The 20,436-nt window shown below is 38.0% G+C and overlaps 1 protein-coding gene across 1 annotated transcript in view; it reads right to left on the reverse strand.

The window, feature by feature from the left end:
• Window positions 1-5,746: 5,746 nt before the first annotated feature.
• Window positions 5,747-20,436, reverse strand: part of LOC118582553 (fibroblast activation protein alpha) — a 76,337-nt gene continuing 61,647 nt past the window's right edge. The window contains exons 21-26 of the mRNA XM_036185513.1: window positions 18,519-18,573; window positions 9,530-9,629; window positions 8,353-8,417; window positions 7,781-7,853; window positions 7,434-7,507; window positions 5,747-6,081 (exon numbers count right to left, since the gene is read on the reverse strand). Of these exons, the coding sequence (XP_036041406.1) occupies window positions 5,977-6,081; window positions 7,434-7,507; window positions 7,781-7,853; window positions 8,353-8,417; window positions 9,530-9,629; window positions 18,519-18,573 (472 nt within the window). The 3' untranslated portion in view covers window positions 5,747-5,976. The remainder of the gene's footprint in view (window positions 6,082-7,433; window positions 7,508-7,780; window positions 7,854-8,352; window positions 8,418-9,529; window positions 9,630-18,518; window positions 18,574-20,436) is intronic.

Here is a 20,436-nt window from a genome sequence, read left to right on the forward strand (position 1 = left end):
TCAGTTTGTGGAGACCTCATTGTAACAGACCATCCTTGGTCACTGGTTATCTTTACTCTTTCTGATTGCCTACTTGGCCTCCAAAGGTGACTTTAACAGGGAACTCTATGCCAAGTTGCCCAATAGTTTACAGATTTCATATATTTTCAACTAGCATTGAATGAGTTTCACTAAGGAAGGTGGTGGATGGTGATGGTAATGATAGTGATGGTGGTAGTGAGCACAACCCATTGAAAATATTTTTTTCTCCCAATGCTACCTAAGTCAGATGAACTATTTCCTAGGAGATCTATGATTGCTATCCAATGAAGCCTTTTCCACTCCAGCCCTAAAAATAGAACATGAAAGAGACCCATTAATGTTCCATACTGAGTTGAAAGCCATAGATCTACCCCTATGGCATGGAGAGGGAAGGACTAACTGAGCCTTAGGAAGAGAGAAGCTCTATCTACAACAGAAGAACTAGAACACAGTTGTTTCGATCCTGACGATCTGAAGGAGCACAAGCTACCCTCATCTGCCCCAGTGGGAAATATGTTTTTAAAATTAGTAGTTTTAAAGATTTCTATGCCCTGAAGAAAACCTCGAGAGAAGAAGTAGTTTTAAGTAAAAGCTGCTGGGTTCCTCAATAGCAAGTCAGATACTCATCTGACGTCTTTTAGTCTGAACATTTGTTGCCAAGTGTCCTCAGTGTGTGGCGCCCCTTCAGTGACTCATCCAGAGGCAGCAAGTGTCTAAGTTGGGACTATGCAGTAGGCTGTTTCCATTTCCTAATGGAATTATTTTTGTTTAAAAGTCTGATGGCTTTTCTATCTCTAATTAAGATTCCCATCCTCCTTAACCCTGTTCTACTGTGGGCCACATGCTTCTCAGAGATTTTCCTTCTTACTAGTGTGTGTGTGTGTGTGTGTGTGTGCGCATGCGCGCTGGCGGGAGAGAGGATACAACAAAGTTCTGATACACACTAAGTTCCAGGAAGGTTAAACTATGTCTCCTTGGAAAGTTTTACATAAACGTTCTAATTTCATGGGTCTTTTAGGTACAGAATGTGGGGATTGATTCAGCAATTATTCATTGAGCTTTCCCTACTTCATTTCAGGTACAGTATTGGTATGTGAGGTAGAGATAAGCAGCAGATGAAGTTTCTGGTATTTGAAAGGACAAAATAACACACACACCTAAGTAAGATAATTTTTGTTATCATAATTTTTGTTATCTCTAAGTAGTATCAAGAAAGCAAAAGTAGAGAATGTGGCTGAACTGAACTGTTCTGACTGTGGTAAAGGCAACATTAAACTTGGTAGCCAGAGATGTTCTTTTAATAGTGTTGACATCTAAGCTGAGATCTAGATAAGGATTCAGCCAAGGGCCAAGTAGATAAAAGATGATATAGGTTCTAAAACAGAAATAAGATTGATGAACAAAACCCACAAAGGTCATCAAAGTGGATCTCTCTAGTGTGTGGTGGACCACACAAGAAGTGGATGCATGGCCTTCACCTGTATATTGCTCTGGCAGTTTGTGTTCCTCCAAGGTGATTATCAAACATCAAACCTTAAAGGTGATATCAAACAGGCTTTGCAAACGGATAGTGGCTGAGATAAAAGAGTAAATCACATATTCAGGGGAAGTGTCAAGGCTGGTGAGCTTCCTGGAGACTTACAGCCTTAATGTTAGTCATTGCTGAAGGGCCATTGTTGTAGAAGTATGTGGAGAATTCCATATAAATGAGTAAGGATTCTAACCCATATTAAACTTGTTGAGATAAGAGAGAAATTATTGACTATAGACTCAATCTATCAATTTCTCAAGACTCACGTTTTTAAAACAATTAAGTGTTTTTTTAATGTGTTAAATAACAACAACAACATTTCCTATGAGCTAGACAGCATTAATTCTACAAATAGTATCTATTTTAAGCTTTCAGTGGAATGGGAAGTATGATTATGTCTGCTTTGCTTTCAAGGAAAAGGAAACAGCGAGAATGTATTAAAGTTAAAGCATTTTATATAGCTAGTAACTGGGATTCAAAGCAGGTATTCTAACTTTGGCTTCTTTGACCTTATTGTCTATAGTTGACTTCTTCTAAAGTGAGCCTTTATGAACTGGTTGTATTAAAAGAATGACATCTGAGATGTGCTATATTTAATTTGAAATAAAAGGAATTTCTTATAATGGAAAGCATTGCTTTAATCTTCTAAAGGAAACAAGATAGCAGTAATGTTTCCTTAGGTACAAAAAGCTACATATATTGAAAATTTGTATTTAGCCATCATTTCTTTTAAAAATATTTATTAGTTCTTTGAGAGTTCATACAATGTATTTTAATAATCCCTTAACATTGGAAAAGTAACTGTCAGTGTGATATAAACATTGATAACACATTCAAAGGCTATTTGAAAGCATTGTTCAATAGCAACCTAAATCATGTGTGAGTGGATTTTTTTTATATATACTAATCAGTTTAATGCTCTATGTGTTTCATTAAGGCATATATTTCTAAAGTTTACTTTCTATTGTGGTGAAAAACATTCTTGTTCCCAGCAATTATGACTGGCACAGACGTCTCTGTCTTTGCAGGTCAATGAACAGTAATTACCAAAGAAGGAAGCTGGGCTGTCAGGCCATTGTGCTGTGACCTCTGCTTGACTGTGTCTCTCTCTCATTCACAGAACACAGGCTGTCTAGAATAGCAGAGCAAAGAATTCCATGCTATACCAACAAATATTTGTTAAAACATAGGGTGTCAAAGCAGTTTTTTAAAGAAATTAGTCAGTAATGGAGTATTAATTAGAAACCAATGAAATGGAATCATACTGCTCTAGCTTGCCAAAGACTACCTGTGTGTCAAAGGAAGTGTTTGTGAGCAGCATGCTGGGATTGCATGCCAATGATCTGAGCAGGTGGTCATTAGAGGCTTTTCCTGCAAGCCAGATCATTTTCTCCCTGAGTAGCTCGGTGAGGTCCAGGCAGTAATTTCTCCCTGAATTAAAAATTATTCAACATCAAATTGCCAAGGTACCTGTCCATTATGCCAAGGAAGTGTTGCAATGGGGCTTTCTCAGGCTGCGAAGGGCTTACTGCACTCACAGTCTTTCAATCTGTCTTACTGGGTAAACTCAGAATATCTGCTTTATTGATTCAATTTGAAATCTCTGTTAGGTACCTTCTTTCTTCCTTACAAACAGCATAATTGAAAGCATTGTTTTGGTACAATCTTCTAAGAAGACCACATAATCACCATTTAAATTAGTCCTAATTCATTTTACATTTGCGTATTTTACTTTCCCAGAACTAATTTTTTTTAAACAATTAGAACATCTGAATTTTAATTACATTACCATCAAGAAGCTCATTAAAGTCACTTAATTGGCAACATTTCCAAAAAAACCTTAGCTGGGTTTAATATATTTTAAAGAGTTACTGTCAAAGTATAATTTCACCATTACAAACAGCTTGGCAACAACATTTGCATAAAGATCTGTCAGCTTCTGAAAAAATGCTTAAATGTTGGGAAAATCAGATTCGTTAAGTCGCCTTTCCTGAAACAGCCTACAAATGGAGAAATTGTCACATATATTCATCTTTGTAACCCCTGAAATACACACACCATGCCAACACCAGGAGTCAGTAAATTGCTCCTTGAAGGAAATAAATAATACACTTTGTACTCTGAGGTAGATTTTTTTTTTTTTTAATTAGAACGTCAGTAGAAGTTTCTTCATTTGTGTTAAGTTTAACCAAATTTCTCATGCACCTGCTTCTGTTCCTCATTCTAAGAAATATTACATTATCATTTAAAACTTTGAAATCTTTATAAGTGGTTAGAGGGCCAGTACCATAGTGGGGGAAATGAAATTATCTTTTTAAATACTTCTATGATTTCCTCTTATTGTGTATGAGTGTTTTATTTTTCTTTTCGTCACCATAGTACATCAAGTAGTGGTTTGCATCTGTTAATGAATGAACTGATGAAACTCTTGGTTGTGTTAGGTGGGTACTTTGTAACATTGAGACATCTCTCTCCAAATACATCCCAGAGTAAAATGTGGACAAAAATAGAAGTATTAGTATGTTCCTTTTTTGAAAGAAAAGGTACAATGTCCTAGAAGTATCCATTTAATTTGGCACTTTCTACTTAAAATAGCTCCCACTGTCCTTTACATTCCTTCCACTCTTCCAAGCCCCACAGATAATCTAGTGAGGCAGAATAAAATGTAAATATTAAAGAATTTATAGTCAAGTTCCTGCCTTTCGCTCCTCAGTGTATTGCAATGTCTGGTACACAGCCAGATTCAACAAATGTCTGTTGAATGAACCAGTCAATGAATGAACATATATACAGTAAAAGCCCCAAGGAATACCTAGATGTTTCTATCTAGGGGGTCAAGCTAAGCTCCTTTAAAAGTGATGCAGAAAACCTCCATCTCCCATAAGTATAGAGGTGTAAATTTAATAAACTGCTAGTGAGCGCTTTCTCTGTTATAATACATTGTAGGATTCAGGCCATGGACATTGCTCTAGGGTATGGTTGTTCATTACTGCTTTCTGTGTCAGTGGCTTGTGTCTACAGTATCTCTCATGGTACTAGCTACTCCACGTGGCAAATACATTTAAAGTGCTATATTTTAATGTTATCTCATTTTTAATCATTTAAATGAAGATAGCCCCAAGTGGTAAGTGGTGACAGCAGTAGATTTTCACAGTGTGGTGAGAGGTGAAGGAATATGGTATCTTAGGAGAAATTCAGGTCTTATGGAGGCTGGTGGCTGGGGTAAGGTTAGGAAAAATCTGTATGGGAAAGACTGTCAAAGGCTCCATGTGTCCATGTGCCACACAGTTAAGGTTAAAGATCCTTTTGTAGATGGGGAGAATCCGTGGACATTTCTAAGGAAGGAAATGACCTGATTGGGCTTGTCTTTTGGAAGTCACTTCTGTGAGGACAGAAGCAAAGGTCTGAGGCTCAAAGTTACTTTCTGTATGTTAATTATAGAACCTGGCTTTTCAAATTCCACAAAAAGGTGAAACGTGTTGATGTGAGAAGATTTTTGTTAGCCATCTTGTTTGTAACTCATAGGCAGAGGACTGCGAGGGAATGCTTACTGGTTATTCTCCATCCCAAGCTGGGAAACAACAAAGACCTTCTGGGTTGTGCTGGGGAGAACAGAAACTCTAGCACTCTCTGTGGCCCCGCACATCAGCCACTCTCTGTGATAACAGTCATTGTAGCTTTCTGGTCTTTGAAATGAACTTTAGAGTGTAAACTTCAGAGAGATCTTATAGATATAAAAATTTCTTGTTTAGAGATTGTTGTCCATTTTTTTTTTGTTAGTTTAACTTAGTAATCTAAGGTAGAGTTTATTACTAATTCTACAGAGATTCAAAGGAATATCACTTACAGATTTAATGTATTTTTTAAAAGGAGCCTTGAACCAAAAGTCTTTATCCTTACCCAACACATATGGTAATGTTGGGGAAAATCTTTGGAATTAAAGTTTATAAACATTTGTTGGAGGGACAGCAGAAAGTGCAGACATCTCAGATGATACACTGCATGTTCTGAACTGTGTCTTTCTGGACTCTGTGCTATTTGTCCCAGTATTTGGGTTTCTCATTACAAAACTCCCAAAACGGCATCTAGTTTATCCTCATCTATGACCACCATACTAGTCATGTATTTTTCCTGTAGAAGCATTTTCCACAGTAGAGTGCACAGCCCAAAATTAGCGCACACAAATGACATGACATAACTTGAACTTCTGACTTTATTTCTCCCAAAGTGAACAAGAGATAAAATATTGTGTTCAAAGTGAGACATGTGGCTCCCTTTTTCTCTTCTTTCACAGAGTATAAGAAAATGTAAACAATATTGAGCTTGAAATTCTGAGCCCTCCTTAGTGGCCTTTACAATATTCACAGTCCAAGGCATTCACGTGAAGCTTTCAGACTGGGATATAGGCTAATACCCACATTGATTCAGTTGGATAAAGAAAAACATTGTTTGAGGAAGTGGGTCATGTGGATATATAAGTGGTTCGTGGATCCGCGCGATGATATGCCATGGTTCTGGTCAGAATACCACTGCAACAAAAGGAAAGATACTTTATTCCTGGAGCTACAAAACACATCTAGCTTTGGCTTTCTTGTGCTCTAAAATCACAGTAAGTTTCCTAATACTTTTGGGAGATTCTTTTAAGAACCCTTGAATAAATACAATCATTTGCATGCAAACATTTGGAGTAGGAAAAAGTAGAATTCTTATCAGCATCCAGTACTGTTTTATATTCTTTAATTGTAGGTTTAACATTCTAAAGGATGAGCTGTTCTAATGACCAGTATCCTGGGGATTAGAATCGAGAGTCTTGGGTCCCAGAACTGGTGCATTGGGTCTGTTACTTGGGTTCTTGGGCACTTTGGTTTTTTTCATGTGAAATGTAAAAACATTATATTTGATTTTCCCTAGGATCATGGTAGCTCAAAAGTTCAATGGGGCTTTTGGCCTATAAATCTAATTCTCTGTTTCAGAAAAATCCACCATGTAATATATCACATATATCCATAAATACCTTTTACAGGACTTTAAAACATCATTGTAAAAGAAAAAAAGAGGGAATGTAACATAACTTTATACTTTATTGTTGGAGAGATTCAAGTAGGATTATTGTCTTCATTGCATAAGGGGTGCAAAGGTCATGATGTAATGCTATTAATTTACTGAGTTATTTTAGGATGTCACAGTAAACAAAGGCCATAAAGACCTCATCTCACTTCTTGTAAATTATATTTTAAAAATATAAACTTCTAAAAGCTAAGGAACTCCCTTCCTGAAGTCCTGTCCAACACAAGCAATTGAGGGACAAAATATATTTACTGAAGCCGGGAAACCATGGCTAACAAGGACTGTCCTCACTCTGGACCTTATTGCCCCCTCTGATCCCATTCCACATTCTTCTTTAAACCTGGAATGCATGTGCCAGGCACTGGGCACACACAGATGAATTAATTCTTGAACTGAACGGAACTGTGGAAATTCACTGAGATTCTGGTAACATTCTGCAAATGCGTCTTCCTGAATAAACAGAACCTTTTAGTTGCTCTGTGACTCCTAGGTTCTAGAGGAACTCTCATGTACTTACACTTATGCACACAGGACTGCAGAACCATTAGATATTTGAGCTGTTTCATCTTGTAAATTACCTTATTTTATATGATTCCAGTCATGTTATATGACATAGGGGATTTGGCTTATCTCCGGCCCTTGAGAGGACTCAGAAAAAGTCCAGGATTCATTTACTAATGCGTTGCTTTCTCTACTTACCAGCTGTGTTTTCAGGTTTTACCAAATACATAACTATATACATATATATGCAAGACCCCTTTCTTTTAGCTTGGTGGCCAAAGGACATGAACAAGGGTAAAACAGAATCATGTACCATGGCCTGGAAATCCACTTGTGCATTAACCAAAGCTTTAGCAATCTGTGCTGAGTTCTGAAAGTGCACATTATCTGCAACAAAGAGAGAGAGGGAGAGAGAGTTAAAGTGCTGCTAAACACCAAAAAGCCTAGAGTGACAATGTTCTGCCTGGAAATGAACACCAACAATTATCTAGTCATGCATCTGACATTGTCAGCAGTGGAGTGATCACGCTCAGATATGGAAATGTCCCTGACTCTTAGGTACTGACCCTGAGCACAAGCATAGGAAGATGCTTAATGTTTCTTAAACAAAGTGATGCTGGCTCAGTATTTTTATGTGTAAGAGTCTTGCTTAAACCTCACCATCTGCTGTTCCGTGGATGAGAAGATAGTCTACATTTCTGAAATATTCTGCTCTTGCCATCACAGTTGAATTCTGGAAAAGAAGAAAAATTAACATTTTAGTTGCTGCAAGTTCTAATAGAAAACTAGCTAAATCATTGTGCAATGGACTTCGCACCAATACTGAAATTATGTATTGCTTTGGTTGATAAATATTTAAGAGTCAGAGCAACACATTTTCATCATCATTTGCATTACTTCCATCTGATTCTTAGTTTGAAAAACTGAAAGTTTATGTGTCATATGTTACATATGAGTGAGACCTTAGGCATAAATGATGCCCGCTCAAGCTGTGTAGGCATTGGGGATGGGGAGGGAGATGAGGAAAAGGAGGTTAGGGAAAGGAGGATGGTGACAGAATAGAATCCCCAAAGACTACAATTTCATTCTAGTGATGCTTTCCAGTTAACAAAAGATCATAATTTTTGCCTGGGGATCCAGAACTGAATCTGCAAAACTCTGAATCACTGTTTTAAAATTACTTAACACATTTGAAATAAATTAGTGACCTAGATGCAATGGGAAATGCTTACTTTATAGTGCTCAAGATTATCATCCTTTGTTGGGAGGCCCATGAATCGCTCTGTGTAGATAGATGCTATGAAAATACATCAGAATATGTTATTTCCACTTTATACATGTCATTTCACTATCTTACATAACTCCTCCACTAGTAATTATGCCCCTGTCCTCCCACATGGAGCCTTTGAGGCACGCTCTTGTTTTACTTGATATCATGGTTGGCCTCAGTGAAGGTGTCCTCTAGGCAACTCACCTCAGTGAGGCTGGAGAAACAATGCAGAAAATTATAGAAACATGGGTATCTAAGCATTTCCTTTCATAGCTTTTTTCACATACTTTCTTTGGGGGAATGTTGAGATGGGAACGGCCTCATTATATTTTAAAATAAACTGCAAAATCCACCACCTCTGGTCCCTTCATTGGTGTCTTGTCACATCTGAGATGGAAATGTGTCTCCCAGATTTACTCGATTCAACATCATACACACATATTCAAACACACAAACACACACCTACCTTTCTGAATAAAGAAAGATTCCTTGTAAGGCATGAATGTCTCATTTTTACCCCAGCATAGGAAAGAGAGTCTAGAAAAGCTATTTTTTTAAATTTTTTTGCACAGTTATTAGAGTTATTTTCAAATAATCATTCTGTATTGAGGTGAATCATGAAAACAGGCACACACAGGAATGCATACTTCCCAACTACACACACACACACACACACACACACACACACACACATCCACTCCACACACGTGTATTTTTTTCTCTGACTTGTGAAGTAAAGGAGCTGTGCTCTACAACTGTAGTGTGAAGGTGAATTCCTTGGCCCCCAGCCTGACTTTGCAAAAGATATGCTTAAAAGCCATCATTGCTGGAGTTATGTGCCTTCAAAAACAGAGTTAGCTCTGGCGTTAAAGATTTCTTTCAACAGGGGCTCAAAGTTTCTAGGGGAAAATAAGATATACTGGATTTCTGAAGAATCCTTCCTCTTAAGATCTTGAAGAGATCTTAACTACTAAAGGTGGTTACAGCAAAATAATAATGGGTTACCTGAACAACCTCCTTTATAGATGATATTTTCCCCAGTGAACTTTACCACATAATTTGTTTTCCTAGCAACCTCAAATATACAGTAATTATGTGTTAAATGTTTTCACGGCAACACTTATGAAATGTTTCCATACCGTAATATTCCCAGCTGGAGACTGGAGCCACTGCTATTCCACACTTGAAAAGACCCGTTCCTGATGCAAGGGCCAGGGATGAAACATAACCTCCGTAGGACTGTGGAGACATTGTTATTGGTCAGCTCCAGACATGCTCAGAAGCTTCTCTGTGCTTTTAAAAGAATCTACTCACAATAAAGACGGAGGGGAGCTGGGGGTATTTGTAAAGTAGCATCCCAGCAGCAAGCGCCAATAGGAACTTTATCTCTGATAAATAAGGAAAAAGTTAAGGTCCTGATCATAACAAACTCCCTGAAAACAGGGTAGGTAAAGTTTAAGAGATAAATGTAATTACATGGTTTCTATAAAAACCCGCCCCCCCCTTTTAGATCTTTCTAACTAGGACTTCGTTAGAAAAAAACAAAACAAAAACAAACACCCCTCCCCCAATCATCTACAGGAAAGAGGTGCACAGGAAAAGGGAACTCTTTCCAAGTGCAAATGTATGATACTTTCTCAAGTTCACAAAAGTCCTGTGAGGCAGAATTGGCAGCTAGGTTTTCACCACCTTCCACCTTCGTTGCCAGGGCGTGGCTGGAGTTGGTGCTGTGCAGTTAGTTATACATGCTGTTTCGGGGCATCCTGACACAGCGGCTCCAAAGAAGGAAAATTGTTGGTGTCTTTCAAAACTTTGTATTTCTTCTTTCACATTTCACAAGAATGTAAAGAATTACTAAAGTAGATGGAAGGGCAGAGTTGGGAGTAGTTTAGGTCTTCACAGAGTTCTTCCCTCAAGGAATCAGGGAGCGTTTCACCCGGCACACAGAATTTCTATGTGACTTGGCTAGTTGACGCTTTTAAAAAATGTGAAGAAACAAATAGGATACCACAAGGGGGTTTCATTTCCTCTTGGAAAGTAAATCTTGCCTGTGCAGATATGCTTGGAAGAGATGCTCCTCCTGGGAACATGGACTAAGTTGTCCCCTGGAATACGGACTAAAAGCCATGTTCCCAGGAGACAAGAAAGTCTTCCTTGTGGTTTTTTTTTTTTTTTTTTTTTTTTTTTTTTTTGTGCCTTGGTGCAGGGCCACTTGTCCACATCACATGGGACCTTGCGACATTCCCCCCTGTGGTCAAGCAAATCATGTCTCCTCCTATGCTGTTAGTCTTTAGACAGGGATGCAGGGGTGGTTGGAGCAAAGAGGGGCAAGTGGGCCCATTCTTAACCCATGAAATATAAGAAGTGGAAGACTAGCTAAGAATGGTGTTGAATTCAACAGTTAAATGAAGAATCCTCTAAGTAGTTTGTGGTTTCGCGTTTCCATCTCTGGGGAATTTTATTGAGGGCCGTTGGCTGCAAAACCCAGAATAAAATAGGCTACTCCAATTATACCATGGCCTCTTTTTATTATATTTGGAGGAGAACTAAACTAGGTTTTAATAGGGGAAAATATATTTTAAAAGCAGAGGGAACATTTGGGTTTTAAAATCACTTTGGTAAGTGAAATTCTCTATATGATTTGAAATTTCACTTATGAAAATTTGCTTTAATTAGCAGGAGAGCAGGACCTGTTCCTAGATGGAAAGGGCCTCCTCCCTCTTTAACTTCAAGTTCAAATGAGAGCAGAGTAAACCCTAGGGCTTCATTAAATACTATTGTTTATGATTTTATTGGAAAAGAGCATTTACTAAAATAATAACATTTGGGTATGACCTTTCCTCTCCACGTTCAAGAGCAGAGAATAGCGTGGCATGACATTGAAAATTCTACTACATAACAAAATCTTCTCGAACATTTGTGTTCAGAACCTTAGACATTATTAATATGTACTAACTCAGGATTAGGTTATAGGACCATGTTTAAATAGAATTTTTTTCCATTTTAAGATAGAATACAAATATTGTCTAGGAATTAGTGTTAGCAAAATCATACTGTATCTATAGCACAGCATGAGAAATTCAGGCTGTAGGTGTCCGGGTGGTTTGGAAAAGCTATTCCTATTGTAGAAATGAAGAGGGGAGAGAAAAAAAAACAAATTGACTTTCTGTGCTCTCTCAGGAGTGGGGCTCTGGGTAGAGTGGGTGGCTGCTGTAAGAAAAGAACCCACAGAGCAGATTGGCCAAGAGAATTCTAGAATTGTGTCCTTTGCACTCAGCTGCCTTGCCATTTTGTTTAAATGAAGGATGCTTTTTAAAATCATTCCTGGAAGGGCACAGAATTTTAAAACAGGGGTATGGATGTTCTTATTTAAGCTATCTTACACACTGGGACATTTTTCCAACCAACAATAACAATAACTAGCTAATGCTTATCTGGCCCAGGAGTTCACTGCGAAGCTCTTTGAGGTCCCACACCATCTGTCCCATCCTTACTCATCCAGTCCCCTCCCCCCATGCCTCTCCTTTTCCCGACTTTGTTCCTTGAATCTCTAGTTCTTTGAGCTCTGGAAATAGGATCTGGCCTCAGGACATTTGCAAATGCTGCTACTTCCTGCCTGGATAGCTCTTTCCCCAGGAAGTACCTGTCCTCACACCTTATTCTCTCTTCTTCAGGTCTTAACTCAAATGTAACATCCAAAGAACTCCATTCATGCAAGTATACCAGCCCTTCACTACCCCCCTTTCTTGTTTTATTTTTCACTTTTTAAATATCCCTTATCATCTCTCAACATTTTGTATTGTACTTATTTACTTTCTCTCCCACTACTCTCCAACTTTGTGAGTAGAGAGTTTTGTTTATTTTGTTTATGGATCTAATTCCCAACACTGAAAAAAAATGGCCTTATATACAGGAGGGATAATGTACATATTTACTGAAAATAGGATTCCACTGTTATCTCCTGTGATCCCCTCTGTGACCATGGGAAGAAACCGTGGATGCATTTCATAATGGGGTAGCTGTAGCTCAGAGTAAATTTACAGTGGCTGTGGAGTCAGAAAAAAAATCAAAGCTGGGTCTCAAACCTAGAAACCTGTCTCAGCAATTCATGATATTTCCTGTTTTTCCACACCAGGGCAACCTCTTCTGGCAGAAATAATATAGTTTAACATGGTCTCTCATTAGAAGTGTATTCATTCTACATTTACATCGTCCTCACATAGCAATTCAAATTGCTCATAATTAGGCACTGCAAGAGCAAGGAAGTAAGATTAAATAATGTGCTGATGCCTATTCAACACCACCTGGCGAGGTCTATCCTAACAAAGCAAAGCCTGAAAATGTAGCTGCTTTTTCTAATAGTTTAGGCAAACCTCTCCCTGCTCCCTGAACAATATGAATATTGCTTCAGTTTTTCATTGAAGTCAAGATTTTTAGCACTATTGATGATATAAGTTTTCTGGAACAATGTTGAGGCAAATGGGCCTTTCTCCAGAGCAAAAACCTAAAATGTCTCTAAGTATTGCCAAATGTCCCAAGCACAAAATCATCCCCATCAGGAATCACTATAATGAACAGCAATTTCTTAAACACCATGATGGAGACATAGCAGATATTTAGCCACTGCCTAAAATGAGAGCTGTAAATCTTTGGTTATATGATTCAGTTACTGAAAAGCAGTGTTGAAAATGCCTCTTTCTCTTTAAAAAACAAAAAACCGATAAAACAAACAAACAAACAAAAAAAACATATCTTGGAAGAAAATGTAGGATTTTGAAGCTTATTTACAAACCAATTGTAAATAGTATTTGTTGGGTTGGACATGACCTATGTGATGGGCCACAGAAATACTTAATATTACACAGGAGAAGATATCTTCCTTCCTGATATGGAAGAGTAACATCTGAGCAGCCATTATGATCATTTTTAATGACTTTCTCCTTCACATCTCGAGTTTCCAATAGGCTCTGACTTATTCATCTGTAAGGAAAAAAGACTATGGCTTCTTTCCAAAGCCTGCCTCTCTGCTTTCCTGCAGGCCTTTGCAATTTGTGTTTAATGTTAACATTCTAGCCCCTTTTCTATCCTCAGACCACCTTCTATTCTATGACATTTTTTTTTTTTTTTTTTTTTTTTTTTGGAGACAGGGTTTATCTGTGTAGCTTTGCGCCTTTCCTGAAACTCTCTGTAGCCCAGGCTGGCCTCGAACTCACAGAGATCCACCTGCCTCTGCTTCCCAAGTGCTGGTATTAAAGGCATGTGCCACTACCACTAGGCAACATTGTCTTTCTATGACACTAATACAGTAATATTATTAAGGACAATAGCACTTCTCATAGAGATGTCCATGACAACATTTGTTTTAATACAATTAATAAGTGTTGAAGGAAAAGATAGGAATAAATAATTATGGAATAAAGTATTTTCTGTGTTAAAGACTTTTTTGACAGTTTCTTTACTAGTCTTCCATGGAGACTAAACACACTATTGTAAATAAACATATATTTTCCAAACTGTTAGACCATAGAATATTTTCCTGAAAAAAATTCCCCTGATATGAGTGGGACAAATTTTGGGGGAAATGTTAAGGTATAGGATTAAATTTAGTTTAACCAAATATCAGAGATGCTTGACATGGCTTCATATTTTATTAAACATTTAAGAAAAAAAAAAGACGGAGAAAAAAATGATACAATCCATTCTCATAAATTACTTGAATACTTGTGGGAAAACCCAATAGCCTGGTAAAGCATGTCAATTACTATAAGAAAAGTACTGCAACACAAAGGTTGTTACATTGAGCCCGGTCTTCAGGTAACAAGTAGTTTTCCATTTTAGAGAGAGGAACGGGTGAATAATGGGAGAAGTTTGTGGAAGTGTTATCAGGAAGTTTATAAAACCAGAGGGATAGGAAAGCACAGCTATTGTTTGGCTACTTATAAAATCTGGAAGAAAAAAGATTGAAAAAGTAGCAGGAGTGAGGTTGCCAAGGGCCTTGTATATAAGACTACATATTCTTTATTTATATTGGGGGCACAATGGGACCCTAAAGAATATATAAGTAGAAATATAACATGTTAAAAATTGTGCTTCACTGTAACAATGACCAGCTAGGCAACACGTTCCCTTTGTACAACAGAGGAATGACTATTTCGGAATTAACAATCTTCTATTTGATTTGAGCCTCATTCCACTCTCTAGGCCTGCTCGAGAAAATGTGACTAAGAAGGTCAAAGGGTAGACTGTACAACCGTTGTCTTGCTAAATAGACATGTTATCTGACTTGGCTTTAAAAATGATGTTTCTGAGCCGGGCAGTGGTGGCACACGCCTTTAATCCCAGCACTCGGGAGGCAGAGCCAGGCGGATCTCTGAGAGTTCGAGGCCAGCCTGGTCTACCGTGTGAGTTCCAGGAAAGGCGCAAAGCTACACAGAGAAACCCTGTCTCAGAAAACAAGCAAACAAACAAACAAAAAAAGTGCTGTTTCTGCGCACAAATTTGCATGGCTCTCCATGTTTTGTCATAGAAGCTTACTTTTGGAGTGGGTAATAATTAATGTGGAGATTCACAAGTCCTGAGAATAATGACAAGTAGGTGCCATTTATATCACTTCCATCAAGGCTCAGAGAACATTGTAGACTGGAAGACAAGACAGAAAAGATTTAAAATAGCAAGGATGGGGATAAGTTGCTGACATGGACATTGTATTCATGGTCTCAAAGTATAACTGCAGTGAACCCGAACAAGATCTGCATAGGACTGGGTCTGTCAACATTTCATCATACATGGAGAGGGGTTCATGAAACCTGACCCTCTGTGGGATGTTCAGCAGTTAATAATTGCTGGGGGAGGGGAGTCATTTTATTTAGTGGTGTAGCCACTGAAATATTGCCCGTGTTATATCCTAGTAAATACTTTCCCACAACTCATGCTCATGCAAGCAACCTTAATAAAAATCAGTGAGTCAAAAAACAAAAACAAAATTGCCCCAAAGGGCATGCAAGCATGAGGTAGGCTTGTTGGGAAAAGGTTTTGGAGGAAGATGGTGGGAAATGAGAGAGGATGAAAATGACCAAAGTTTGTTGTATACATATATAAAATTGTAAACGAATAAAAAACAAACAAAAGCCTTAGAATGACAACATCTTAAACAACATTGGAGTTTGTGAGCCTGACCAAAGTTGACAGTTAAGAAATAATTAAAATAACTTAATTAGAAACTGTCCGACCTGAGATCATAAACCAAATGCACCAGTATTGCCTAGAATCTGGTCAGAAATGCAAACTCTGAGCCTGAGCAGACTCTTTGGTTGTAAGGATCTGGAAACTGTATTAACAAGCTTTTTGGGTGATACTTACATACCTTACATTTGAGAAGTTCTGTTTAATGACTTATGAAGAAATTGAAATCAAACAAGGTCATTGAGGATGGCAGTAGCTACTTAGCTGTTAGGAGTGGAAAAAGAACTCACTAATCAACAGAATGTTGGGCTCAGGGAGAGGTTCAAGGTAAGAAGCAACTTTTCTGAGATTTCTCATTTGGATGACTCAATAGATGAAGGTCTTTAATAATGAGAAAGGCTTTTTTTTAAGGTTAGTTTGGAGTAAATAAAGCTCGAAGCCTATGAAAGTAATCTCCTGAAGGAGAGATGACTGTTAAGCAACTGGAATACAAGACTCAGAAGAAAAGTGGATGCAAGTGGCCAACAGTCACCATCTTTGAAACCACAGCGTTTGCTCAATGACCTACAGAGTATTGATGGATGGGATAAGATCACACTCAGAAACATACTAACATTCAGAGAACTTACAGACTGTGATGATCACAGAGGCACAGAATGCAAAAATCCACACACATTCCCCTTCATGTGGTCTAATAGGCTCTTGTTATCTGATGGCCTACTTCTCCTGACAGTCTCCAAACTTTTCTTCATGATTCCTTAGACTTTCAAAGTTTTAATGTATTCTCAACCAACTCACACATGCTTCTTTGCTTTAGCAAGACCAGGATAAATGTGGTCTTCACATTCTGAAATGCCCATTTACTAAGCTATTTTTGCCTGTCAAAGACACTGACTCATTTCTGACATCACCATTAGCTCTCACGGCCACAATTAATGACTTTTCTCTCTGTTGTTCTGTACAATGAGTTATATCTCTTGATAAGCCATTGTTTTTCTACTCTCTTCCCCCATATGAGGGTCTAATCTATAACTTATTCACCCTTTCATCCCTAAAGAACCTAGCATGAGGGCTGAGAACGTGACTCTCTTGGTATAGTGCATGTTTAGCATGCATGAAGACCAAGTTAGATCTCTAATACCACATAAAATTGGCAAAAGTAGTGCATGTCTGTTATCCCAGCACTTGGGTGGTGGAGTCAGAAAGATCATAAGTTCCAGATCATTCTTGGATATATAGGAAGTTGAAAGTTAAGCTAAGATGCATGAGACTTTTTCTGAAAATTGCTTAACACAGGATCTAGTTGAGATATAATGATAATTTACAAAGATGAAGGGATGGATGAGTCAGAGGTCAGATGCATGGGTTAATAAGAATGGAGTTGTCCAAAACTTGAAGAAATGATACAAAAGGGGCTTAGTGTTATGTCTCTTTGCACCTTGTTTCCTCCAGCTGATTGGGATCCACTCAGGCATGGCAGACATTGGTAATCCACTCATTGCTTTCTTCTTTCAAACATGCTCTCCCAGTCTGCTTCATGGTCACTGCTACATGAAAAAGTAAGCAGTGCAGGGAGACTAATATACTATTTCTTTTGATGGCATTTACACAATCTGATATGGTAAGAGTCTCTTATTGAAGGATTCCAGGCTGACATGGATGTGATGTTGGGTGATGTGTGGGTTTTCAATCATCCCACGTAGAAGAGTCTCTACCAAACTAATACATAACCATATTCTATAAATGAGATAGAAAGTTCTAGCTTATGATTACTCAGAGCTCACAGCAAAATCAAAGTATAGCTCTAAGCAAAAGGTTAATGATTATATACATTATTTGCTTAAAATGAGACTCAGTCAAAGATTTGTTTTAGGAATCTCACAAAACTGGATGGTAGGAAAGGTCTCATCTGGACTACTCCCCTATAAAAATATTTCACTTGTTTTTACCCATTTGGATCTCACTCTGTTTAGATACTTAACATTTGATAGTTTTGAGAAAGACCAAATGGCTTGAAATAACAACTTTCTGCAAATTCCTAACAGCCCTTCATCTGGTCACTGAGCTGGGTCCTGCAGATTCCTTTCAATGCTGTGTTTCATTCTCTGGGTCTTGTGCAGGCCTCACTCAGAGAAAACAGCCAGGAAAAACAACCTAGGCACAACTGACTGCCAATTGACTTGCAAATGTACAAATTCAGACCAAAAAAAGGAAGCAGGGAAACTTCTTTGAAAGGTAATTATCATAATTTATAATGGGCAAACCTCAACTCTCTTCAGTATCTCCCTAGATCGTCCAGTGGCTTCATTGCCCACAGTTGGTAACTCCTGCCACTTACTTTTGTGTTTATTTTCAATAAATACATCAGTCCTCAAATGTGGGAGAGTGTTGTCTCCATGACCAATAGCTAGGTAATCAAAGAACACTTTTCTTCAAATTAGCAGAAGTTCACATTTGGTCTACTAGGAGAATCTGATTGTCCTCAAAGAGAAATGTCTAACAAACAGCCCTGGTAGGGCTACACTGAGTTAGATACTAAGCACTTTCTACATGCAAAGTTCCTATCATTTCAAACCTTAGCTCAGCTTTTCATTAAAATCAAATATAAAACATACAATAAACATTAATCCTCAAATCAGAGAGGCAACCAAATCTTTGATAGGCATAGTTCAGTGCAGTATGCTATAATTCAGTACCAAAAATTAAGTAAAAATGTGTCAATTATGAGTTCCTTTGTTATACAAAGAATGAATTGAATTAAAGAAAGGAACAAACATTTAAAACTACCACTTCAGAGCTGCTATTATCCAAATTGACTGTTTCTATTGACAGATTAAATTATGTTGCAACACTGACATTTCATAAAAAAAACCTTCTAAGCGAACACTTCAGAAAACGAGGATTACCAAACTGAATAACAGGCAGAGAACTTATAAAACAACTCACCCAGCCCCATATGGCTATTCTTTTTTCATCAATGAAACCCATTTCTATGAATTTTCTAAAGTGAAAGAAACAAATTTTTAGAATCTTAATTGTGTACACATGACATTTACTTCATTACACAAGCATATTTAATCCAAAGATTTAATAGAAACGCTCCACTTCTTTGTTTAAACACGTGCATAATAAGGCTGCATTTACAAATAATTAAAATAATATTATCATGTTTTCTGCAGAGAATAAAAGGATCATCTTAGGCCCTGTTCTTCATCTGTAGTGATCTCAGGACCCTCAGCCCCAAAGCCTGTCCTCAGATTGCCCCATTGGAATGGCTCTACTGAGCAGTACCAAATTTCCAAATCCTTAGGTCTTGAAAAGGATTTTTGTTTCATAGCTGATTCAGTTTTTATTAAATTTGTATCACCTTATTTGCTTAGTTGTTGATAACCATCATTTTGATTTTAAGTCCTATTTTGAGAAAAATCCATAAACAGGAGCCCCAATTTACCATGGTATGGGCAATTATGTGTATCCTTTAAAATGTTGAAATGATTTTCTTGACTCTGTCACATTTTCAAAACCTTTTGGAAATACTCTTTTCTTTGGGAATAATGGACTATAAGAAAAATAAGTCCCTGGAAACCTCTAGACAACACAAAGCAATGTATGCCTGTGACTTGTACCTCAATTCTCCAGTATTCCAGAAAAAAAAATGAGACTCATTTGGAGAAGTGGGTTGATAAAGAATCAAGAAAATTTTAGAAGCAGAGAGCAGAAGCAAGAGAGAAAGAAGGTGCCATGGGAGTGGGCGGGCTCTATAGAACACCACAGTAAGCAGGTGGAAGGGAGGGACCCAAGGTGAAAGCCCCAGAAAATACAGCGGTGTGGTCTCTGGGTTCTATTGATGGCTTTTTCGTGAGTTCTCCAGAAGTAGAATACAAGTGTCTTCTGTTAGTTGAATAATGAATTTCTCCTTTTCTTTTGTTGTGTTGGGGACAGAACCCAAGTCTTTAGGAATACTATGCTAGTTGTTCTCTACCTCTGAGCCCTTTTTGCCAGCTTCATAGAGTTACTTAAAGGGATTTTATAGCAACCATTTCTCTCATTACATCGACTCAGCATGCACGTTTCTGACGCATTGAGGAGTTGGGCAAATGCCCGGGACAAACAGATGGGAAGAGGCCCCGTTAGTCACAGCTTACCCGACACGAATTCTGAAGGACACTGAGTGTACAGGGAAGAAACGGAGGAGTAGCGAATGGAAAATTGCTACCTGTGTGGAAGCTGATCAAGGGAAAGCGAACAGATATGCAAAAATATGTGGCCCTTTAGCCATTCTCCCACAAATTTCAAAACCCAAATGAGGGACAAGAAGGTTCACTTTCTTGTTTTAAAAAAAAAAGTCTGGCTACTGGTGTACTGGTGTTGGAAGATGGTCCTGAGCCATAAAATTGCTCATGATTTTATGATCTCCCAGAAGCTAACAGTCATACTGCCTTGCATCTGGGGCACAAAGCAAATAACAGGTGATACATGGGAGCAGGAAATTCTTATCCACGCCCTTCCTAGGTGTCTTCTGAAAGGATGACATTTACAGGAAATGATAGTGTGGTGGTTAACATGGAAATGAAACAGTAACACTTAATGTGGCAGGACTAGGTTAAAGGTTAGCTAGATAATATGGGACTTTTGAGATCAACAAGGCTCTATAAATTTCAGTTCCAAAATCTCCAAAGCTTCCTGGAAGGTTATCAGAAAGAATTGTTAATATGGTTTAATCAACACAGACGTAGTAACAAACGAGTCAGATGTTTTTCTCATCTTAGAGGTTGAACTGTACTTCACATTATTCTTTCCCACATTAAAATGACTTTCAGCTAAGTGTGTCTTGAATACTAGTGATCAATTATAATATTTGAGA

Source organism: Onychomys torridus, chromosome 4 (assembly GCF_903995425.1).
Source record: "Onychomys torridus chromosome 4, mOncTor1.1, whole genome shotgun sequence".
NCBI lineage: Eukaryota > Metazoa > Chordata > Mammalia > Rodentia > Cricetidae > Onychomys > Onychomys torridus.